This window comes from Saccopteryx leptura, chromosome 3 (genome assembly GCF_036850995.1).
Source record: "Saccopteryx leptura isolate mSacLep1 chromosome 3, mSacLep1_pri_phased_curated, whole genome shotgun sequence".
NCBI classification, from domain to species: Eukaryota; Metazoa; Chordata; class Mammalia; order Chiroptera; family Emballonuridae; genus Saccopteryx; species Saccopteryx leptura.
Genome location: NC_089505.1, coordinates 10038523 through 10054906, shown reverse-complemented (window position 1 = coordinate 10054906; position 16384 = coordinate 10038523). Strand labels below are relative to the sequence as shown.

The 16384-nt window shown below is 50.5% G+C and overlaps 1 protein-coding gene across 1 annotated transcript in view; it reads left to right on the top strand.

Annotated features, from left to right (window-relative positions):
• The window catches only part of SNX9 (sorting nexin 9), a 97201-nt gene that overhangs the window by 62862 nt on the left and 17955 nt on the right, over positions 1–16384 (top strand). The window contains exons 10-12 of the mRNA XM_066372939.1: positions 6468–6598; positions 12038–12141; positions 13896–13999. Of these exons, the coding sequence (XP_066229036.1) occupies positions 6468–6598; positions 12038–12141; positions 13896–13999 (339 nt within the window). The remainder of the gene's footprint in view (positions 1–6467; positions 6599–12037; positions 12142–13895; positions 14000–16384) is intronic.

Sequence of the window (16384 nt, the reverse complement as noted above, 5' to 3'; positions counted from 1 at the left end):
TTGAAGTGCTTTCATGTACAGGAGCTGTCCGAACCCTTCGGGCTGCTCAAGTGCCGTTGTTTAGGTAACGGGTTTGGTAGGTGGGTGGATCACACTCTTCTCAAAGGACTCGTGTCTGTTAGTGTCATAATTTCTAGGGGAAAGCCCAGGGTGCATTTTTTTTTTTTTTTGTATTTTCTGAAGTTGGAAACGGGGAGGCAGGCAGGCAGACAGACTCCCGCATGCGCCCTACAGGGATCCACCTGGCATGCCCACCAGGGGGCGATGCTCTGCCCATCTGGGGCGTCATTCTGTTGCAACCAGAGCCATTCTAGCGCCTGAGGCAGAGGCCACAGAGCCATCCTCAGCACCCGGGCCATCTTTGCTCCAATGGAGCCTTGGCTGCGGGAGGAGAAGAGAGAGACAGAGAGGAAGGAGAGGGGGAGGGATGGAGAAGCAGATGGGTGCTTCTCCTGTGTGCCCTGGCCGGGAATCGAACCCGGGACTCCTGAACGCCAGGCTGACGCTCTACCACTGAGCCAACTGGCCAGGGCAGGCTGCATTTTAAAAAAAAAATGTATTTTCAGTCTGTGATTTTGTTTGTTTTTGCCTTCTTACTGGCTAAGACTTCCAGGATAATGTTGACTAGAAATGGTGAGAGCAGACATCTTTGCTTTGTGCCCAGTATTAGGGTGAAAGCACTGTCTTTCACCCTGAAGTAGGATATTAACTTTAGGTTTTTTGCAGATGCCCCTTTATCAAGTTAAGGAACTTCTATTCCTAATTTGCTCAAAGTTTCCTATGTATGTATTTATCCTCCTTGGGGTTTGTTGAGCTTCTTGAAAATACAAAGTTTTCTGTCAGATTTGGGACATTTTCCATCATCATCATCATCATCATCATCATTACTATTTGAGAGAGAAGAAGGGAGAGAGAGAATGAGAGAGAACTATCAACTTATTCCATGTAGTTGTACACCTGATGATTGTTTCTCATATGTTCCCTGACCAGGGCTCGAACCAGTGACCTCCGCACTCTGGGACAATGCTCTGTCCACTGTGCCACTGGCCAGGACCCCACGTTATTTCTTCAAATATTCTTTTTCCTTTGGGGTCTCCCATCACAAGTATGTTGGTGTGCTTGATGTTTTCTGAGGCTCTGTTTTACTTCAGTTTTCTTTCTCCCAGTTGTTCAGGTTAAATAACTTCCTTTGACTTATCTTTAGATTCACTCATTCTTCTACCCTCTTGAGTCTTCTGTTAATGACTTTTTAATTTCAGTTATTGTATTTTTAGCTTCAAAATTATCATTTGATTTTTAAAATAATTTCTGTCTTAAGAATCTCTATTTGTTGCCTGACCAGGCGGTGGCGCAGTGGATAGAGCATCAGACTGGGATACAGAGGACCCAGGTTCAAGACCCCGAGGTTGCCAGCTTAAGCGCGAGCTCATCTGGTTTGAGCAAAGCTCACCAGCTTGAACCCAAGGTTGCTGGCTCCAGCAAGGGGTCACTCCGTTTGCTGAAGGCCCACGGTCAAGGCACATATGAGAAAGCAATCAATGAACTAAGGCATCGCAACAAAAAACTGATGATTGATGCTTCTTATCTCTGCGTTCCTGTCTGTCCCTGTCTATCCCTCTCTCTGACTCTCTCTCTCTCTCTGTAAAAAAAAAAAAAAAAAAAAAAAGAATCTCTACTTGTTGATTCTTTGTGGTTTCCTTTAATTCTTTACACATGGCTTTCTTAAGTTCTTTGAACATATTTATAGAAGCTCCTTTGTCTGCTGTTGGTTTGTCTGCTAAACTCAACATCTGGGCACACTTAAAGACAGTTTCTCTTGACTGCTTTTCTTACTCGGTATGGATCATACTTGCTGTTTCTTTGCAATCTCAGTTTTTTTGTTGGAAACTGAACATTTTGAAGAATATATTTTAGCAATTCTATTCTGATTTTTCTCTTTGAAGGTTGTTTCTGCTGTAGTATTTGGTTGGTTGGTTTATAAGTAACTTGCCTGAGCTAAAGCTCTGAAATTTGTCTCTTCTGCAACTTAATTATTTTTAGGGGTTTTTTTTTGGGGGGGGGGGGTGCTGTTATCTTATTGTTTTTAGTTTGGCTCCCTGGAGCTCCGCCGAGTCTGAGGACATTGGTGGTAAGCCTGCCCCAAGCCGTTAAGGCTGAGTCCTCTGCAGGGACCTGTGTGTGAGTCGAGAGTGCAGCCTGCGCCCAGGCGTGGTCGTGACTCTCTGCGGGCCCTCTAGGACCTGCTCTGCCTGTGTGCACAGCCTCGGAGTCGGCCAGGAGCTGTGCTGGCCCGGCCCGTCAGCTCTCCACTGGTTCTGCACGCACCCTCAGCCTGCACTCAGAGTCCTGGCTCAGCCCTGTCACACCCGCTCTGCACTGGTTCTGCACGTGTCCTCAGCCTGCACTCAGAGTCCTGGCCCAGCCCTGTCACATCCGCTCTGCACTGGTTCTGCACGTGTCCTCAGCCTGCACTCAGAGTCCTGACTCAGCCCTGTCACACCCGCTCTGCACTGGTTCTGCACGTGTCCTCAGCCTGCACTCAGAGTCCTGTCAGCCCTGTCACATCGGCTCTGCACTGGTTCTGCACGTGTCCTCAGCCTGCACTCAGAGTCCTGGCTGAGCCCTGTCACATCGGCTCTGCACTGGTTCTGCACGCACCCTCAGCCTGCACTCAGAGTCCTGGCTGAGCCCTGTCACATCCGCTCTGCACTGGTTCTGCACGTGTCCTCAGCCTGCACTCAGAGTCCTGGCTGTCACATCCGCTCTGCACTGGTTCTGCACGTGTCCTCAGCCTGCACTCAGAGTCCTGTCAGCCCTGTCACATCGGCTCTGCACTGGTTCTGCACGTGTCCTCAGCCTGCACTCAGAGTCCTGTCAGCCCTGTCACATCCGCTCTGCACTGGTTCTGCACGTGTCCTCAGCCTGCACTCAGAGTCCTGTCAGCCCTGTCACATCCGCTCTGCACTGATTCTGCACGTGTCCTCAGCCTGCACTCAGAGTCCTGTCAGCCCTGTCACATCCGCTCTGCACTGGTTCTGCACGTGTCCTCAGCCTGCACTCAGAGTCCTGTCAGCCCTGTCACATCCGCTCTGCACTGATTCTGCACGTGTCCTCAGCCTGCACTCAGAGTCCTGTCAGCCCTGTCACATCCGCTCTGCACTGGTTCTGCACGTGTCCTCAGCCTGCACTCAGAGTCCTGGCTGTCACATCCGCTCTGCACTGGTTCTGCACGTGTCCTCAGCCTGCACTCAGAGTCCTGTCAGCCCTGTCACATCCGCTCTGCACTGGTTCTGCACGTGTCCTCAGCCTGCACTCAGAGTCCTGGCTGTCACATCCGCTCTGCACTGGTTCTGCACGTGTCCTCAGCCTGCACTCAGAGTCCTGGCCCAGCCCTGTCACACCCGCTCTGCACTGGTTCTGCACGTGTCCTCAGCCTGCACTCAGAGTCCTGTCAGCCCTGTCACATCGGCTCTGCACTGGTTCTGCACGTGTCCTCAGCCTGCACTCAGAGTCCTGGCCCAGCCCTGTCACACCCGCTCTGCACTGGTTCTGCACGTGTCCTCAGCCTGCACTCAGAGTCCTGTCAGCCCTGTCACACCCGCTCTGCACTGATTCTGCACGTGTCCTCAGCCTGCACTCAGAGTCCTGGCTGAGCCCTGTCACATCCGCTCTGCACTGGTTCTGCACGTGTCCTCAGCCTGCACTCAGAGTCCTGTCAGCCCTGTCACATCGGCTCTGCACTGGTTCTGCACGTGTCCTCAGCCTGCACTCAGAGTCCTGTCAGCCCTGTCACACCCGCTCTGCACTGGTTCTGCACGTGTCCTCAGCCTGCACTCAGAGTCCTGGCCCAGCCCTGTCACACCCGCTCTGCACTGGTTCTGCACGTGTCCTCAGCCTGCACTCAGAGTCCTGTCAGCCCTGTCACACCCGCTCTGCACTGGTTCTGCACGTGTCCTCAGCCTGCACTCAGAGTCCTGTCAGCCCTGTCACATCCGCTCTGCACTGGTTCTGCACGTGTCCTCAGCCTGCACTCAGAGTCCTGGCCCAGCCCTGTCACACCCGCTCTGCACTGGTTCTGCACGTGTCCTCAGCCTGCACTCAGAGTCCTGTCAGCCCTGTCACACCCGCTCTGCACTGGTTCTGCACGTGTCCTCAGCCTGCACTCAGAGTCCTGGCCCAGCCCTGTCACACCCGCTCTGCACTGGTTCTGCACGTGTCCTCAGCCTGCACTCAGAGTCCTGGCCCAGCCCTGTCACATCCGCTCTGCACTGGTTCTGCACGTGTCCTCAGCCTGCACTCAGAGTCCTGGCCCAGCCCTGTCACACCCGCTCTGCACTGGTTCTGCACGTGTCCTCAGCCTGCACTCAGAGTCCTGGCCCAGCCCTGTCACATCCGCTCTGCACTGGTTCTGCACGTGTCCTCAGCCTGCACTCAGAGTCCTGTCAGCCCTGTCACACCCGCTCTGCACTGGTTCTGCACGTGTCCTCAGCCTGCACTCAGAGTCCTGTCAGCCCTGTCACACCCGCTCTGCACTGGTTCTGCACGTGTCCTCAGCCTGCACTCAGAGTCCTGTCAGCCCTGTCACACCCGCTCTGCACTGGTTCTGCACGTGTCCTCAGCCTGCACTCAGAGTCCTGTCAGCCCTGTCACATCCGCTCTGCACTGGTTCTGCACGTGTCCTCAGCCTGCACTCAGAGTCCTGTCAGCCCTGTCACATCGGCTCTGCACTGGTTCTGCACGTGTCCTCAGCCTGCACTCAGAGTCCTGTCAGCCCTGTCACATCGGCTCTGCACTGGTTCTGCACGTGTCCTCAGCCTGCACTCAGAGTCCTGTCAGCCCTGTCACATCGGCTCTGCACTGGTTCTGCACGCACCCTCAGCCTGCACTCAGAGTCCTGTCAGCCCTGTCACATCCCCTCTGCACTGGTTCTGCACGTGTCCTCAGCCTGCACTCAGAGTCCTGTCAGCCCTGTCACCTGGGCTCTGCACTGGTTCTGCACGCACCCTCAGCCTGCACTCAGAGTCCTGTCAGCCCTGTCACATCCCCTCTGCACTGGTTCTGCACGTGTCCTCAGCCTGCACTCAGAGTCCTGGCTCAGCCCTGTCACCTTGGCAAGCGGGGCTGTTGGCTCTCCCTGGTCATCAGCCTCTGGGTAGTCACTGCCGCCGCCACCGAGTGTGGACATCTCCCACCGCTCCAGGTCAAGTAGGGCTCTGTCCTCGCCTCGTCCTCGCTGCTGCACGCTGGAAGAACCCCCATGTGGGCCAGGTAGAGGGTGGGCGGCGGGGTCGGGAGCAGCCTCCAGCACCCTTTCCCCGCTCTTGCCTGATGGCGGGCAGTTCTGCAAACATAAACACTGCTCAGGCGGCTGTGCGCCTGTGCGCCTGTGCTTGCTTTCCAGAGCACTGACTGTTCGACTGTCTGGGTTAAGTTATTTGGGGGACGGTTAGCTCATTCTCCACTTGACTGTAGCTGGAATTCCCGTCTCCAGAAGTTTTTTAACCAATAGCATTTTTGTTTGCTAGGGTTATAGAAATGCTCTGTGATCACTTGATGTTGTATGCCGGGCTTGTTAAGCTGATTTGTCTCCTTTTAAAACAGAACTGTGACTTACTGGCTCCGTTCCAGGATGGCCATGAGCTCGGGCACGGCAGCGCATTATTGTATTCACGGAAAAATTGCTTTCTTCATTTCCAGTTTAATTTAAAAAACAAAATGGAAAAAAAATACAGTCCTGAGTTCTGTTGCATAAATACTAAATTTAAATTAGTATATCTGAGGTTATATTGCATTTAGTCACATTTTTATAAATGCAGAAATTTCATGTACTTTGTAAGAATTATTACATTTAACAACATCACCCCTTTCTTGCCTATAGGACTTAATATGGCTACATATTATTTTATAAAGTATTTCATGTTGAAATAAGATTCACTTAAAAAAGGTTTTTTTGGAGATTTTACAGAAGGAGAAAGGTGGGGGAGTGAGAAGTATCGGCTCTCAGTTGCTTCACTTTGGTTGATCGTTGCTTGCTTGTCCTGTGCACCTTGACCCGGCGAGCCCCGGGTTCTGAACTGGCGAATATGGCATTCCAGGTGGACGCTCTGTCTATCCACTGCGCCACCACAGGCCAGGCAGATTTACTTTAAAACATTTAAGTACTTCAGGGACCCTTGAAGAAAACAGCAGTTCAAGGCTATAACATTCTTGTCGCAGTGAAAAGGTTTGTTAATTTGTCAGATTGGAACTTCATTTTTGCAAACTGAGAAGTCTGCTGTATCATTCCTGTCAGTCTTCGAGCACTCACTCTGCCGCTCACTTTTAGGTTCGTGGAAAATTACCATGGTTTCCCTTTTACTAAAAACTTTCTACCAACTAGCACTAGCTATATAGACAGGTTTTCAGGTGTAGTAACAGCGATTTGTTTTAGATGAAGTGGAAGGTAACGTGTGACATGTCCCTTGCAGGTCGCTTTGAAGAGGAATTTATCAAAATGCGCATGGAAAGACTGCAGGCGTGGATGACCAGGATGTGTCGTCACCCGGTGGTCTCAGAAAGCGAGGTTTTCCAGCAATTTCTAAATTTCCGAGATGAAAAGGTAGGTATTTTATGATGACAGTCTTAGTGTATATTGAGAATTGTCACCTCTATGCCAGTTTTGTGTCTGAAAGGAGTTAAAATTACGTTATTTAGGTGGGTACTTCTCATCTCCTCCAAAGACAGTGAGGGGACACAAACCCAGATCCCAGCCATAGGAAATGAGTCACGAGATGTGGAAGAGCTGCTTGCCGGGAGGTTTCCCATAAGCAGGGAGCTGGTCGGCCCGGAATGGACAGGGTGAGGAACTTCCTCCTGGGTGCTTTCACCAACAGGACGGACCCAGACTCCGCACGACAGTGTCAGTGGGAAGAGAGGGAAGCAGAGGGAATGGGTTTTTAGGGTCCCATTGTGGCCTTGCACTGTAATCGCATTTTAAAAGGAAAAGGAGGGTCAGAATTGACCCATTCTTCTCAAAGCAAAGTTGTTTTTCCAGAGCGGTAGTTGTGAGTTCAAGGTCAATGTCGGCCCCGCTGGCAGTGTGGGCAGGCTTTCTTCCAACGGTCATCATTCTTTTTATGATGATTAAGAAAAATGGGCGGTTTGGTATCTCATTATTGTCTGAGAAGATAGTTTTCTCTCAATAAGCTTTCACTGCACTCTTTGTGGTAGTTCCTTTTCTCAAGATGTTTTCTCCGTAATATTCTCTCTAATTGTCATTACATATCTTGGAAAACAATCTGAAGAGTAAAAGCATAAGTGAGCTCAGATGCCACCATCAGATACGAAGTAAATTACGATCCTAGAAAAAGTCAGAAGGTAATTTTTGTGTTTAATCAAATAGCAAAATATTTTATACCTTGTTGGAACTTTCAGACAGGAATTTATGTGTTAAACTTCTTTGTAGTACTTTTTCCTGCTTAGAGTGACCACATTTACAATATTAAGCCTCAGTATTAAGGCTCTGTATACCTAACATAGTATAAATATTTGGGCCTTATTTTCAGTTCCGGCTTATTTCTAGAATTGACAGGCTCATTTGAATGTGTCTGTGACCAGGTTGGGAATTAGCAAACAGTGAATGTGACTGTGTCATAGGTTTGGCCTTACAGGCTGCTCAGGGAAGTGGGATTCTTTCTGGTAGGATGTGGTCTTCAGTCACAGTATGTTTAGTCAGTTCTGTGACTTTGTAGTTACACAAACTATGTGAAACCCCCTCCAAGTTTGTTGCCTTACTGGTGACTCACAGGACTTGAACAAAGACTTACTTGATTGCTTTGGCAAAGATTTGTTTTAAAAAACACTTCTAAAAGTTGTATTTTATGCGGAATTTTTTTTTTTTATTCAGCAAGAGGAGGGGAGGCAGAGACAGACTCCCACATGCGCCCCGACTGGGATCCACCTGGCATGCCCACTAGGGGGCAATGCTCTACCCATCTGGGGTCCTTGCTCCACAACCCAAGCCACTTTTTAGCGCCTGAGGCAGAGGCCATGGAGCCATCCTCAGTGCCTGGGACCAGCTTGCTCTAATTGAGCCATGTCTACTACAGGAGGGGAGAAGGAAAGAGAGAGAAGAGTGAGAAAGGGAGGGTTGGAGAAGCAGATGGGCACTTCTTCTATGTGCCCTGACTGGGAATCGAACCTGGACATCCTCATGCTGGGCCAAAGCTCTACCACTGAGCCAACCGGCCAGGGCACTTTATGCAGAATATTATTAAAAATAGTAATCTAGGCCCTGGCCGGTTGACTCAGCGGTAGAGTGTCGGCCTGGCGTGCGGGGGACCCGGGTTCGATTCCTGGCCAGGGCACACGGGAGAAGCGCCCATTTGCTTCTCCACCCACCCCCTTCCTCTCTATCTCTCTCTTCCCCTCCCACAGCCAAGGCTCCATTGGAGCAAAGATGGCCCGGGCGCTGGGGATGGCTCCTTGGCCTCTGCCCCAGGCGCTAGAGTGGCTCTGGTCGCGGCAGAGCGACACCCCGGAGGGGCAGAGCATCGCCCCCTGGTGGGCAGAGCATCTCCCCTGGTGGGCGTGCCGGGTGGATCCCGGTCGGGCGCATGCGGGAGTCTGTCTGACTGTCTCTCCCCGTTTCCAGCTTCAGAAAAATACAAAAAAAAAAAAAAAATAGTAATCTAGTCTGACCAGGCGGTGGCGCAGTGGATAGAGCATTGGACTGGGATGCGGAAGGATCGAGGTTCGAGACCCCAAGGTTGCCAGCTTGAGTGCGGGCTCATTTGGTTTGAGTGAGGCTCACCGGCTTGAACCCAAGGTTGCTGGCTTGAGCAAGGGGTTACTTGGCCTGCTGAAGGCCCATGGTCAAGGCACATATGAGAAAGCAATCACTGAACAACTAAGGTGTCACAACGAAAAACTAATGATTGATGCTTCTCATCTCTCTCTTCGTTCCTGTCTGTCTGTCCCTATCTATCCCTCTCTCTGACCCTGTCTCTATGTAAAAAAAAAAAAAAAAATAGTAATCTAATCTAGATTTTGGCTTTTGGGTTTTGGGGAGGGTCTTAAGCCTGTCACTGTCAAAGATTGACCAACTTCCCATAAAAGTGATATAAAAGAAAAAAGGGGTCCGGGCCCTAGAGTTCTAGTCTTGGCTGTGCCTATAACCTCTTCTGTGATCTTAGCCAGGCGTTTAAACTGTTTAGGACACAGTCCCATCACCTGCTAAGTGACAGTATAAAACTAGGTAATCACTAAAAACTGTGATGTCTGTGGTCAATAGTAACAGAAAATTCCAATGAATCTACAGAAAAACTATTAGAAATAAGTGGTTGGTAGGATACCTGGATACATGACATTGCATATTTATATATTGGCAATAAACAAAAAATGAAAGTTGAAAAACCTGTCATTTACAATAGCGTAAAAAATACCCAATATCTGGGAGTAAATACAAGAAAAATTGCAAAAGATCTTCATAAAAACCATGAAACATTGTTGTGAAAAAGACTGAAATAAATTGTCCAACATCATCTCTCACGGGTTGAATAACGGTGGGGCCGTCATGTGCAGGAAAACAAAGCACCAAGAGGAGCCGAGCTGCTCTTGAAAGAGTGAGGGGGGGGGGGGCTTTGGGGCGTGAAGACTCGCTGTGACGCTGAGGGATTTCAAAAGCAAGATAGTGCATAAAGATAGGCAGCACGACAGGACAGCATGGAGGCCTGACGTGTGACACAGACGGTGCTGAGGACAGTGGGGGACGGAGTCCATCAAGTGGCACCACTGGGGAACAAGGTATTATAATTATGTACTGTTGGTCTTGTTAGGGTTGATGTTGGTATTGGGTAATGTTTTTAAAACATGGCCTTATCTGGTAAAGATATTTAGCCTAGTATTTATAGGTGAAATGATGCATCTGAAATTTCCATTTAAATAAGCAAGAAAAACAGGTAGAATGGAAAAGAGAAAATAAAATTGGCAAGTTTTTTTTGTTTTGTTTTGTTTTTTAGAGAGGGACAGACAGGAAGGGAGAGAGATGAGAAGCATCAATTCTTTGCTGCAGCTCCTTAGTTGTTCACTGACTGCTTTCTCATATGTGCCTTGACCAGGGGGCTACAGCCAAGGCAATGACCCCTTGCTCAAGCCAGTGACCTTGGGCTGCAAGCCAGCAACCTCTGGGCTCAAGCCAGCAACCATGGGGTCATGTCTATATCCCATGCTCAAACTGATGAGCTTGTGCTCAAGCCAGATGAGCCCACACTTAAGCCGGTGACCTCAGGGTTTCAAACCTGGGTCCTCTGCATCCCAGTTTTATGCTCTATCCACTGAGCCACCACCTGGTCAGGTGGCACAATGTTGATAATTGTCGAGGGCTGAGTCTGTAGGGAATTATTGTACTTTTCTCTATACCATTGTATAAAGGTTTTTAAAGAATCAATTCCAGATGATTCTCAGGTCTAAATGTGAAAGTGAACACAATACAGCTTCTAGGAGGTAACATGGGAGAATGTTCTTCTAGAGTAGAAAAGGGTTTCTGGGCCTTGGCTGGTTGGCTCAGTGGTAGAGCGTCGGCCTGGTGTGTGGGAGTCCCGGGTTTGATCCCCGGCCAGGGCACACAGGAGAAGTGCCCATCTGCTTCTCCACCCCTTCCCCTCTCCTTCCTCTCTGTCTCTCTCTTCCCCTCCCACATCCAGGGCTCCATTGGAGCAAAGATGGCCCGGGCGCTGAGGATGGCTCTGTGGCCTCTGCCTCAGGTGCTAGAATGGCTCTGGTTGCAACGGAGTGGTGCCCCAGATGGGCAGAGCATCGCCCCCTGGTGGGCGTGCCGGGTGGATCCTGGTCGGGCGCATGCGGGAGTCTGACTGCCTCCCGTTTCCAAGTTGAGAAAAATACAAAAAAAAAAAAAATACTTCAGTAGTATTCAAGAAAATACAAATTAAAACCACAGTGGGTACCACTGCATCCTCACCAGAGAGGCTGAAATTGGGGAGTGTGGCCACAGCAGGTGTCTTGGTGAGACGGAGTTGCAGGGACTCTCACTGCTGGTGGGCGGGAAAACTGGGAAGAGCAGTTTGGAAACAGTTTCATAGTGGGGCAGTTTCCCACTCCTAGGTCCTACCTAACAGAAATGCACACAGATACGTATGTATCTCCAGAGACATAGACATAGCAGCTTCATTCACAACGTGGCCTCAGCCAGAGGCGACTCTTAGTCTTAGGATGGAAAAGTAAGTGGGGGACATTCGGACAAGGGAACCTCGTACAGCTGACGACGATGTGAACGCAGCTCCTACGCACAGGTTGAGCCAGAGAAGCCTGACACAAAGACTGCACAGTCTAGAGCTCTTGGCTGGTGTAAAGGAAACTAGCGACACTGAATCAGGGACTCATGCTTAGTGGTAAACTGAAGGAAAAGTGAGGAGACGAGAACCTTAGAGGAGAGGGTGGCGGTTATCTTGAGGAGGAGGAAAGGGTAGTGTTTGGGAAGGGACCCGAGCAGGCGTCTGGAAGGCGCCCTCTCCTCTCGATCCTGGCGGAGTCACACTTCATGCGAGTTCCTTGCATAGGCTGTTCTTACTCTGGCAAGAACACATCCACTTTTCTATGTGGATGTGTATTTATGTTCTGTGTGTGTGTGTATTTTTAATGCTAGCTCATAATATTGGTTCCTAGCTTATCTCATTTTAAAGAGCTTTAACCTTTTTTAGAACCAAGCAACCTAGAATTTTGAGGCACTTGTGGAATTCGTAGGCTGTGTTTATACTCGCTGTGCCTGCACTGGTAGCTGCTGGGAACGCAGAAGGGCTGAAGCCCCGCCCTCGGCCGGACTCGGTTCGAAGAGGTGTGCTTGCCTGGCGCTGGGCACCAGGCCGGAGGAGCTCACATCCAGATATGTGGGCGCACTGGCCCCTGGTGCTGACAGTGAGGCAGGGCAGCTGCTTCCTGAGAATCAGGAAGACGGAGCTGAGCCGGGAGCCAGTTCCGCTCGGGGATGTTGAAAGACCAGTTTGTACCTGCTCTCGGTTTAACTCAGACGCTCGCATTACAGGAATGGAAAACGGGGAAGAGGAAGGCCGAGAAAGACGAGCTGGTGGGAGTGATGATATTCTCCACCATGGAACCAGAGGCCCCCGACTTGGACCTAATAGAAATGTAAGCGATTCTGCCAAACTTGCCTTCTCAGCTGCGCCCCTCCTCCGCTCACAGGTCTGCCTGCGGCCGCTCGTGGTAGACACAAGGAGGCGTCCCGGAGCACAGGAGCATCAGAGTAGGCTGCTTCCCTTTCCCTGGGAGTCAGGGAGTGCAGAGCTGGCACAGTGGTTGGCAGGGAGGTGAGAGAGTGTGGGCAGCTTCTTCCAGTGCAGGGAGGAGAGCGCGGCCAGAGCCAGCTCACACCCACATCCCCGTCTGCGGCAGAGCGCTCTTTGAACGCTGCCTTGAAGGACCCAACCTCGGACCTGCTCTACTGAGTTCTTCCTCTATTGCCTGTGATCATCTCTTCTTGACATAGGCTTGGTGGAAAAGCTGAAGTAGTTCCTTTTCTATATAAGAACTAAATAAAAAATCTTGGGGTTTATTTTATTTAAAAAAGATTTTTCTCATAAAATTATTGCTAACATGTTACCAAAAATATAGACAAGGAAAAAAATCACATACACACACTCTTCTAACCACCCCGAGAGAAAACCAACGGTGATGTCTTGGTCTCCGTCTGTAGTCTTCTCCACACCCCTTGTACGTATGCATCTAAAGGGAAGGTTGTCTAAACAAAAACGGCCTCACACTGTGCATTCTCGTTTATAATCTTTTTAAAGAGTGTGTTTTGATTTTTTTTTCAGGTTGGTAGATACTCTTTACATCCTTAAAGAACTGACCCGTTCAGTACAGCTTAGATCAGCGATTGTCAACCTCTGTCACCTCTTGGCACATGTGCACTAATTACTGCAGTTGTGCAGCACACCAAAACATATATGATTTTGCCAGTCTGACAAAAAAAACTAGGTATAATTTTGATTCATTCACACTGAACAGCTATTGCTGTGCTGACTGTTGTCATTTTTAGAACAGTCTTAAGGAAAAAGAGGTCAGTGCCCCTGACCAAATAGTCAGGTATTTCGTGTTTTAAAAATTCCTGTGGCGCACCAGGTAACAGTGGCGGCCTTTGGGGGCTGTGCGTCCAGGTTATTTTCTGTGACTCACTGTCAGAAAGAGTGTGCACCTACCAGGAGCAACCCATGTTATTGGGTCTGTGATTGAATTTCACTAAATGAGATATTCAAGAAAAGAGGGCCCTGGCTGGTTAGCTCGGCGGTAGAGCGTCTGCCTGGCGTACAGGAGTCCCGAGTTTGATTCCCGGCCAGGGCACACAGGAGAAGTGCCCATCTGCTTCTCCACCCCTCCCCCTCTCCTTCCTCTCTGTCTCTCTCTTCCCCTCCTGCAGCCGAGGCTCCATTGGAGCAAAGATGGCCCGGGCGCTGAGGATGGCTCTGTGGCCTCTGCCTCAGGCGCTAGAGTGGCTCTGGTTGCAGCAGAGCATCGCCCCCTGGTGGGCATGCCAGAGTCTGTCTGACTGCCTCTCCGTTTCCAACTTCAGAAAAATACAAAAAAAAGAAAAGAGGATTTTTGTTTACTTTAAAATAATTTTATTTAACATTCACAAGGAATTGAGGGGGAAAGGAAGCAGAATAAAAATACAAAGGACACATTTCTAAGTAGTTCTTTAAAAACCTGAATCAAGCTTGATTCTAAGGCTAATGTACTCAAAGGGCGGTTGTTACAATACAAGAAGACAAGTGCCTGTAGGTCACGTGTGGTGTGTCTCCCGACCAGGTGGGGGTCCACCTCCTCCCCCAACAGGACACTTGGTAGCTACACCCAGGACACACCTCTCGTGCTTTCACCCGCAGAGAACAGAAGTGTGACGCAGTCGGAAAGTTCACCAAAGCCATGGACGACGGCGTGAAGGAGCTGCTGACGGTGGGCCAGGAGCACTGGAAGCGGTGCACAGGACGTGAGTGCCCGACGGCGCCCCGGGGGACCGGCGGCTCCCGCGGACTTGTGTCTGCGCCCTGAGCCCTGTCCTTCCCGTCGCTCGTCCACAAACCTCACTCCTCAACCCAAGTTACGCGGTGGGCAGTGAGCTCAAACAAAACCAGTTCAAACTCATAAAAAACCCAAAACCCCTACCATGTTTGCTTAAATATTTCCAGTTGTTTGGGGTTTTGTAATGTGTGGAAATTAATCTTTTCTGCATGTTTAGAGAATGCTTGTTATTTTCAGCCTCATGATTTTACTTTTTAATCTTCATCCCTTGGTAAGACATTGATTTGACTAATGCCCTGATGTTTAGGAAAAAGCAGTGTAATTGGTAGAAAACGTTAGATGGGTCAGACGAGGTGCATTGCGGAGGGAAGGGGGCGTGTCGGCCATTGCTTCCCCTTCCTTCTTGTTGTTCTCAGGTCCTCGAGACTTGGTGTCCCCTCACCTTTCTTTGTTTGTGGGCTGTCGTTCTGCAGAACCATGTTTCCCAGCTTCCCCAGCTCGTGCTGCCGAGCTGTCAGACAGCCCAGGTGTGGGGTCTGGCCGCGCGTCCGCCCTGTGCCGCCCCAGGGCCAGAGGGCTCCGAGGCGGGCTGCACAGCAGTGGCGTTCACCAGACACGTCTGCCTGCCTGCTGCAGGGGCCGGCAGTTCCTCCCCTCACGCCCATCCTGCCCTGTTGCCAGTACAGCCTTCCAAGTCCCATAGAGAAACCCCAGGCCTCCGAGCTCCAGTTACTGCTCACCTGTGTTCATTTCAGGAGCGAGGTCCTGCTAGTCTGTCACTAGAACCACGGGAGTACTGGTTGTCCAGCTATTTTTTAAAAATAAAAATGGCTTTACTTTGAATTATAAAGGTAATACATCCCCACTTCTAAGTTATATTAATACTTTGGTACTCAGCATAGGAAAGAGGTTAAATTATCTGTTTTTGTAAAGATTTGTTTTTTCTTAAGTGAGAAGCAGGGAGACAGAGAGACAGACTCCTGCATGCACCCCAACCAGGATCTACCCAGCAAGCCCTCTAAGGGGGCGTTGCTCTGCCCATCTGGGGCCACTGTTCTGTTGCTCAACAACTGAGTCATTCCAGCACCTGAGGCGAGGCCACAGAGCCATCCTCAGCTCCCAGGGCCAGCTCGCTCCAACCGAGCCATGGCTGTGGGAGGGGAAGAGAGAGAGAAAGAAGGAAGAGGGGGAGGGGTGGAGAAGCAGATGGCGCTTCTCCTGTGTGCCCTGACCAGGAACTGAACCTCAGATAGCCACACCCTCGGCCAGAGCTCTACTGCTGAGCCAACCAACCAGGGCAAGATTTTTTTAAAAGTGGTATTTTTCCTTTAAACAATGGGAAAGAATCAGACTTTGAAGTAAGAAAACAATTTTGCCAAGCAACAGAGCAATGGTCCTCGCTGGGCAGAGCATGGCCCTATAGGGGGCTTGCCAGGTGCATCCTGGTTGGGCACATGTGGGAATCTGTTTCTCTGCTTTTCCTCCTCTCACTTTAACATAAAAAAGGAATTAATGAACAAGAACCTGAATGTGGAGTGACCGTGGGTGAGTTAGCACATTTGCATAAAATAGCCTGGCAGAGTTCATAGCAATTCTGAGATGTGTTGTCCCAGCCCCGACCCCCTCTTGGCCACATCAGGCCGGCCGCCCGCTGTTGTAGGAGCACAGCCACCCCCGCTGACGCACGTCTGTGCCTACTTTGTGGCACGGTGGCAGAGCGGAGGAGGCGCCATGGAAACCTGGGCCGCGGTGCCCGGCAGGCTCACTGTCTGCCCTTTGCAGAGAAAAGCCGGGCCTGCCTCGCACGGAGCGGCCTCTCCCTGCCACGTAGCGCACACCAGTGAACCCGGTGGAGCACCCGTGTGCCCGTGGGCAGACCCTGCTGAGCCTGAGGGAGGATGGGCACAGGTGCGGCCCAGGCAGCTGCTCTGTTTCCAGCCTTGGGAAGTGACACTTTTCTAAAATACAGATGAAGTCATTTCATTTTTAGAATAATGCATTTTAGCTGTAAACTCTTCTGTGGCCCTAATAACAAATCTGCCTGGTTTCGCTTCTCCTGTGGACAGCCCTGACTGGGAATCAACCCGGGACATCCATACGCCCGGCCAGTGCTCCATCACAGAGCCCCGGCCAGCGCCAGTTCCCCTTTTCTTATCCAGATGAGAAACTCAACCCCGTCTCCCTGGCCCTGTGCGGCTCCACTGCCTTACTGCTTTGGTTTTGTTTTATTTTGTTGTTGTTTGGTTTTGAGAACAACTGTTGCTCATACATACATAACAGAGTGGGGAAGCCATGTCATTGGAGTCAGAAGTGGCAGAACCACCGTTCGTCGGCCACGTGACCCTGGGCACGT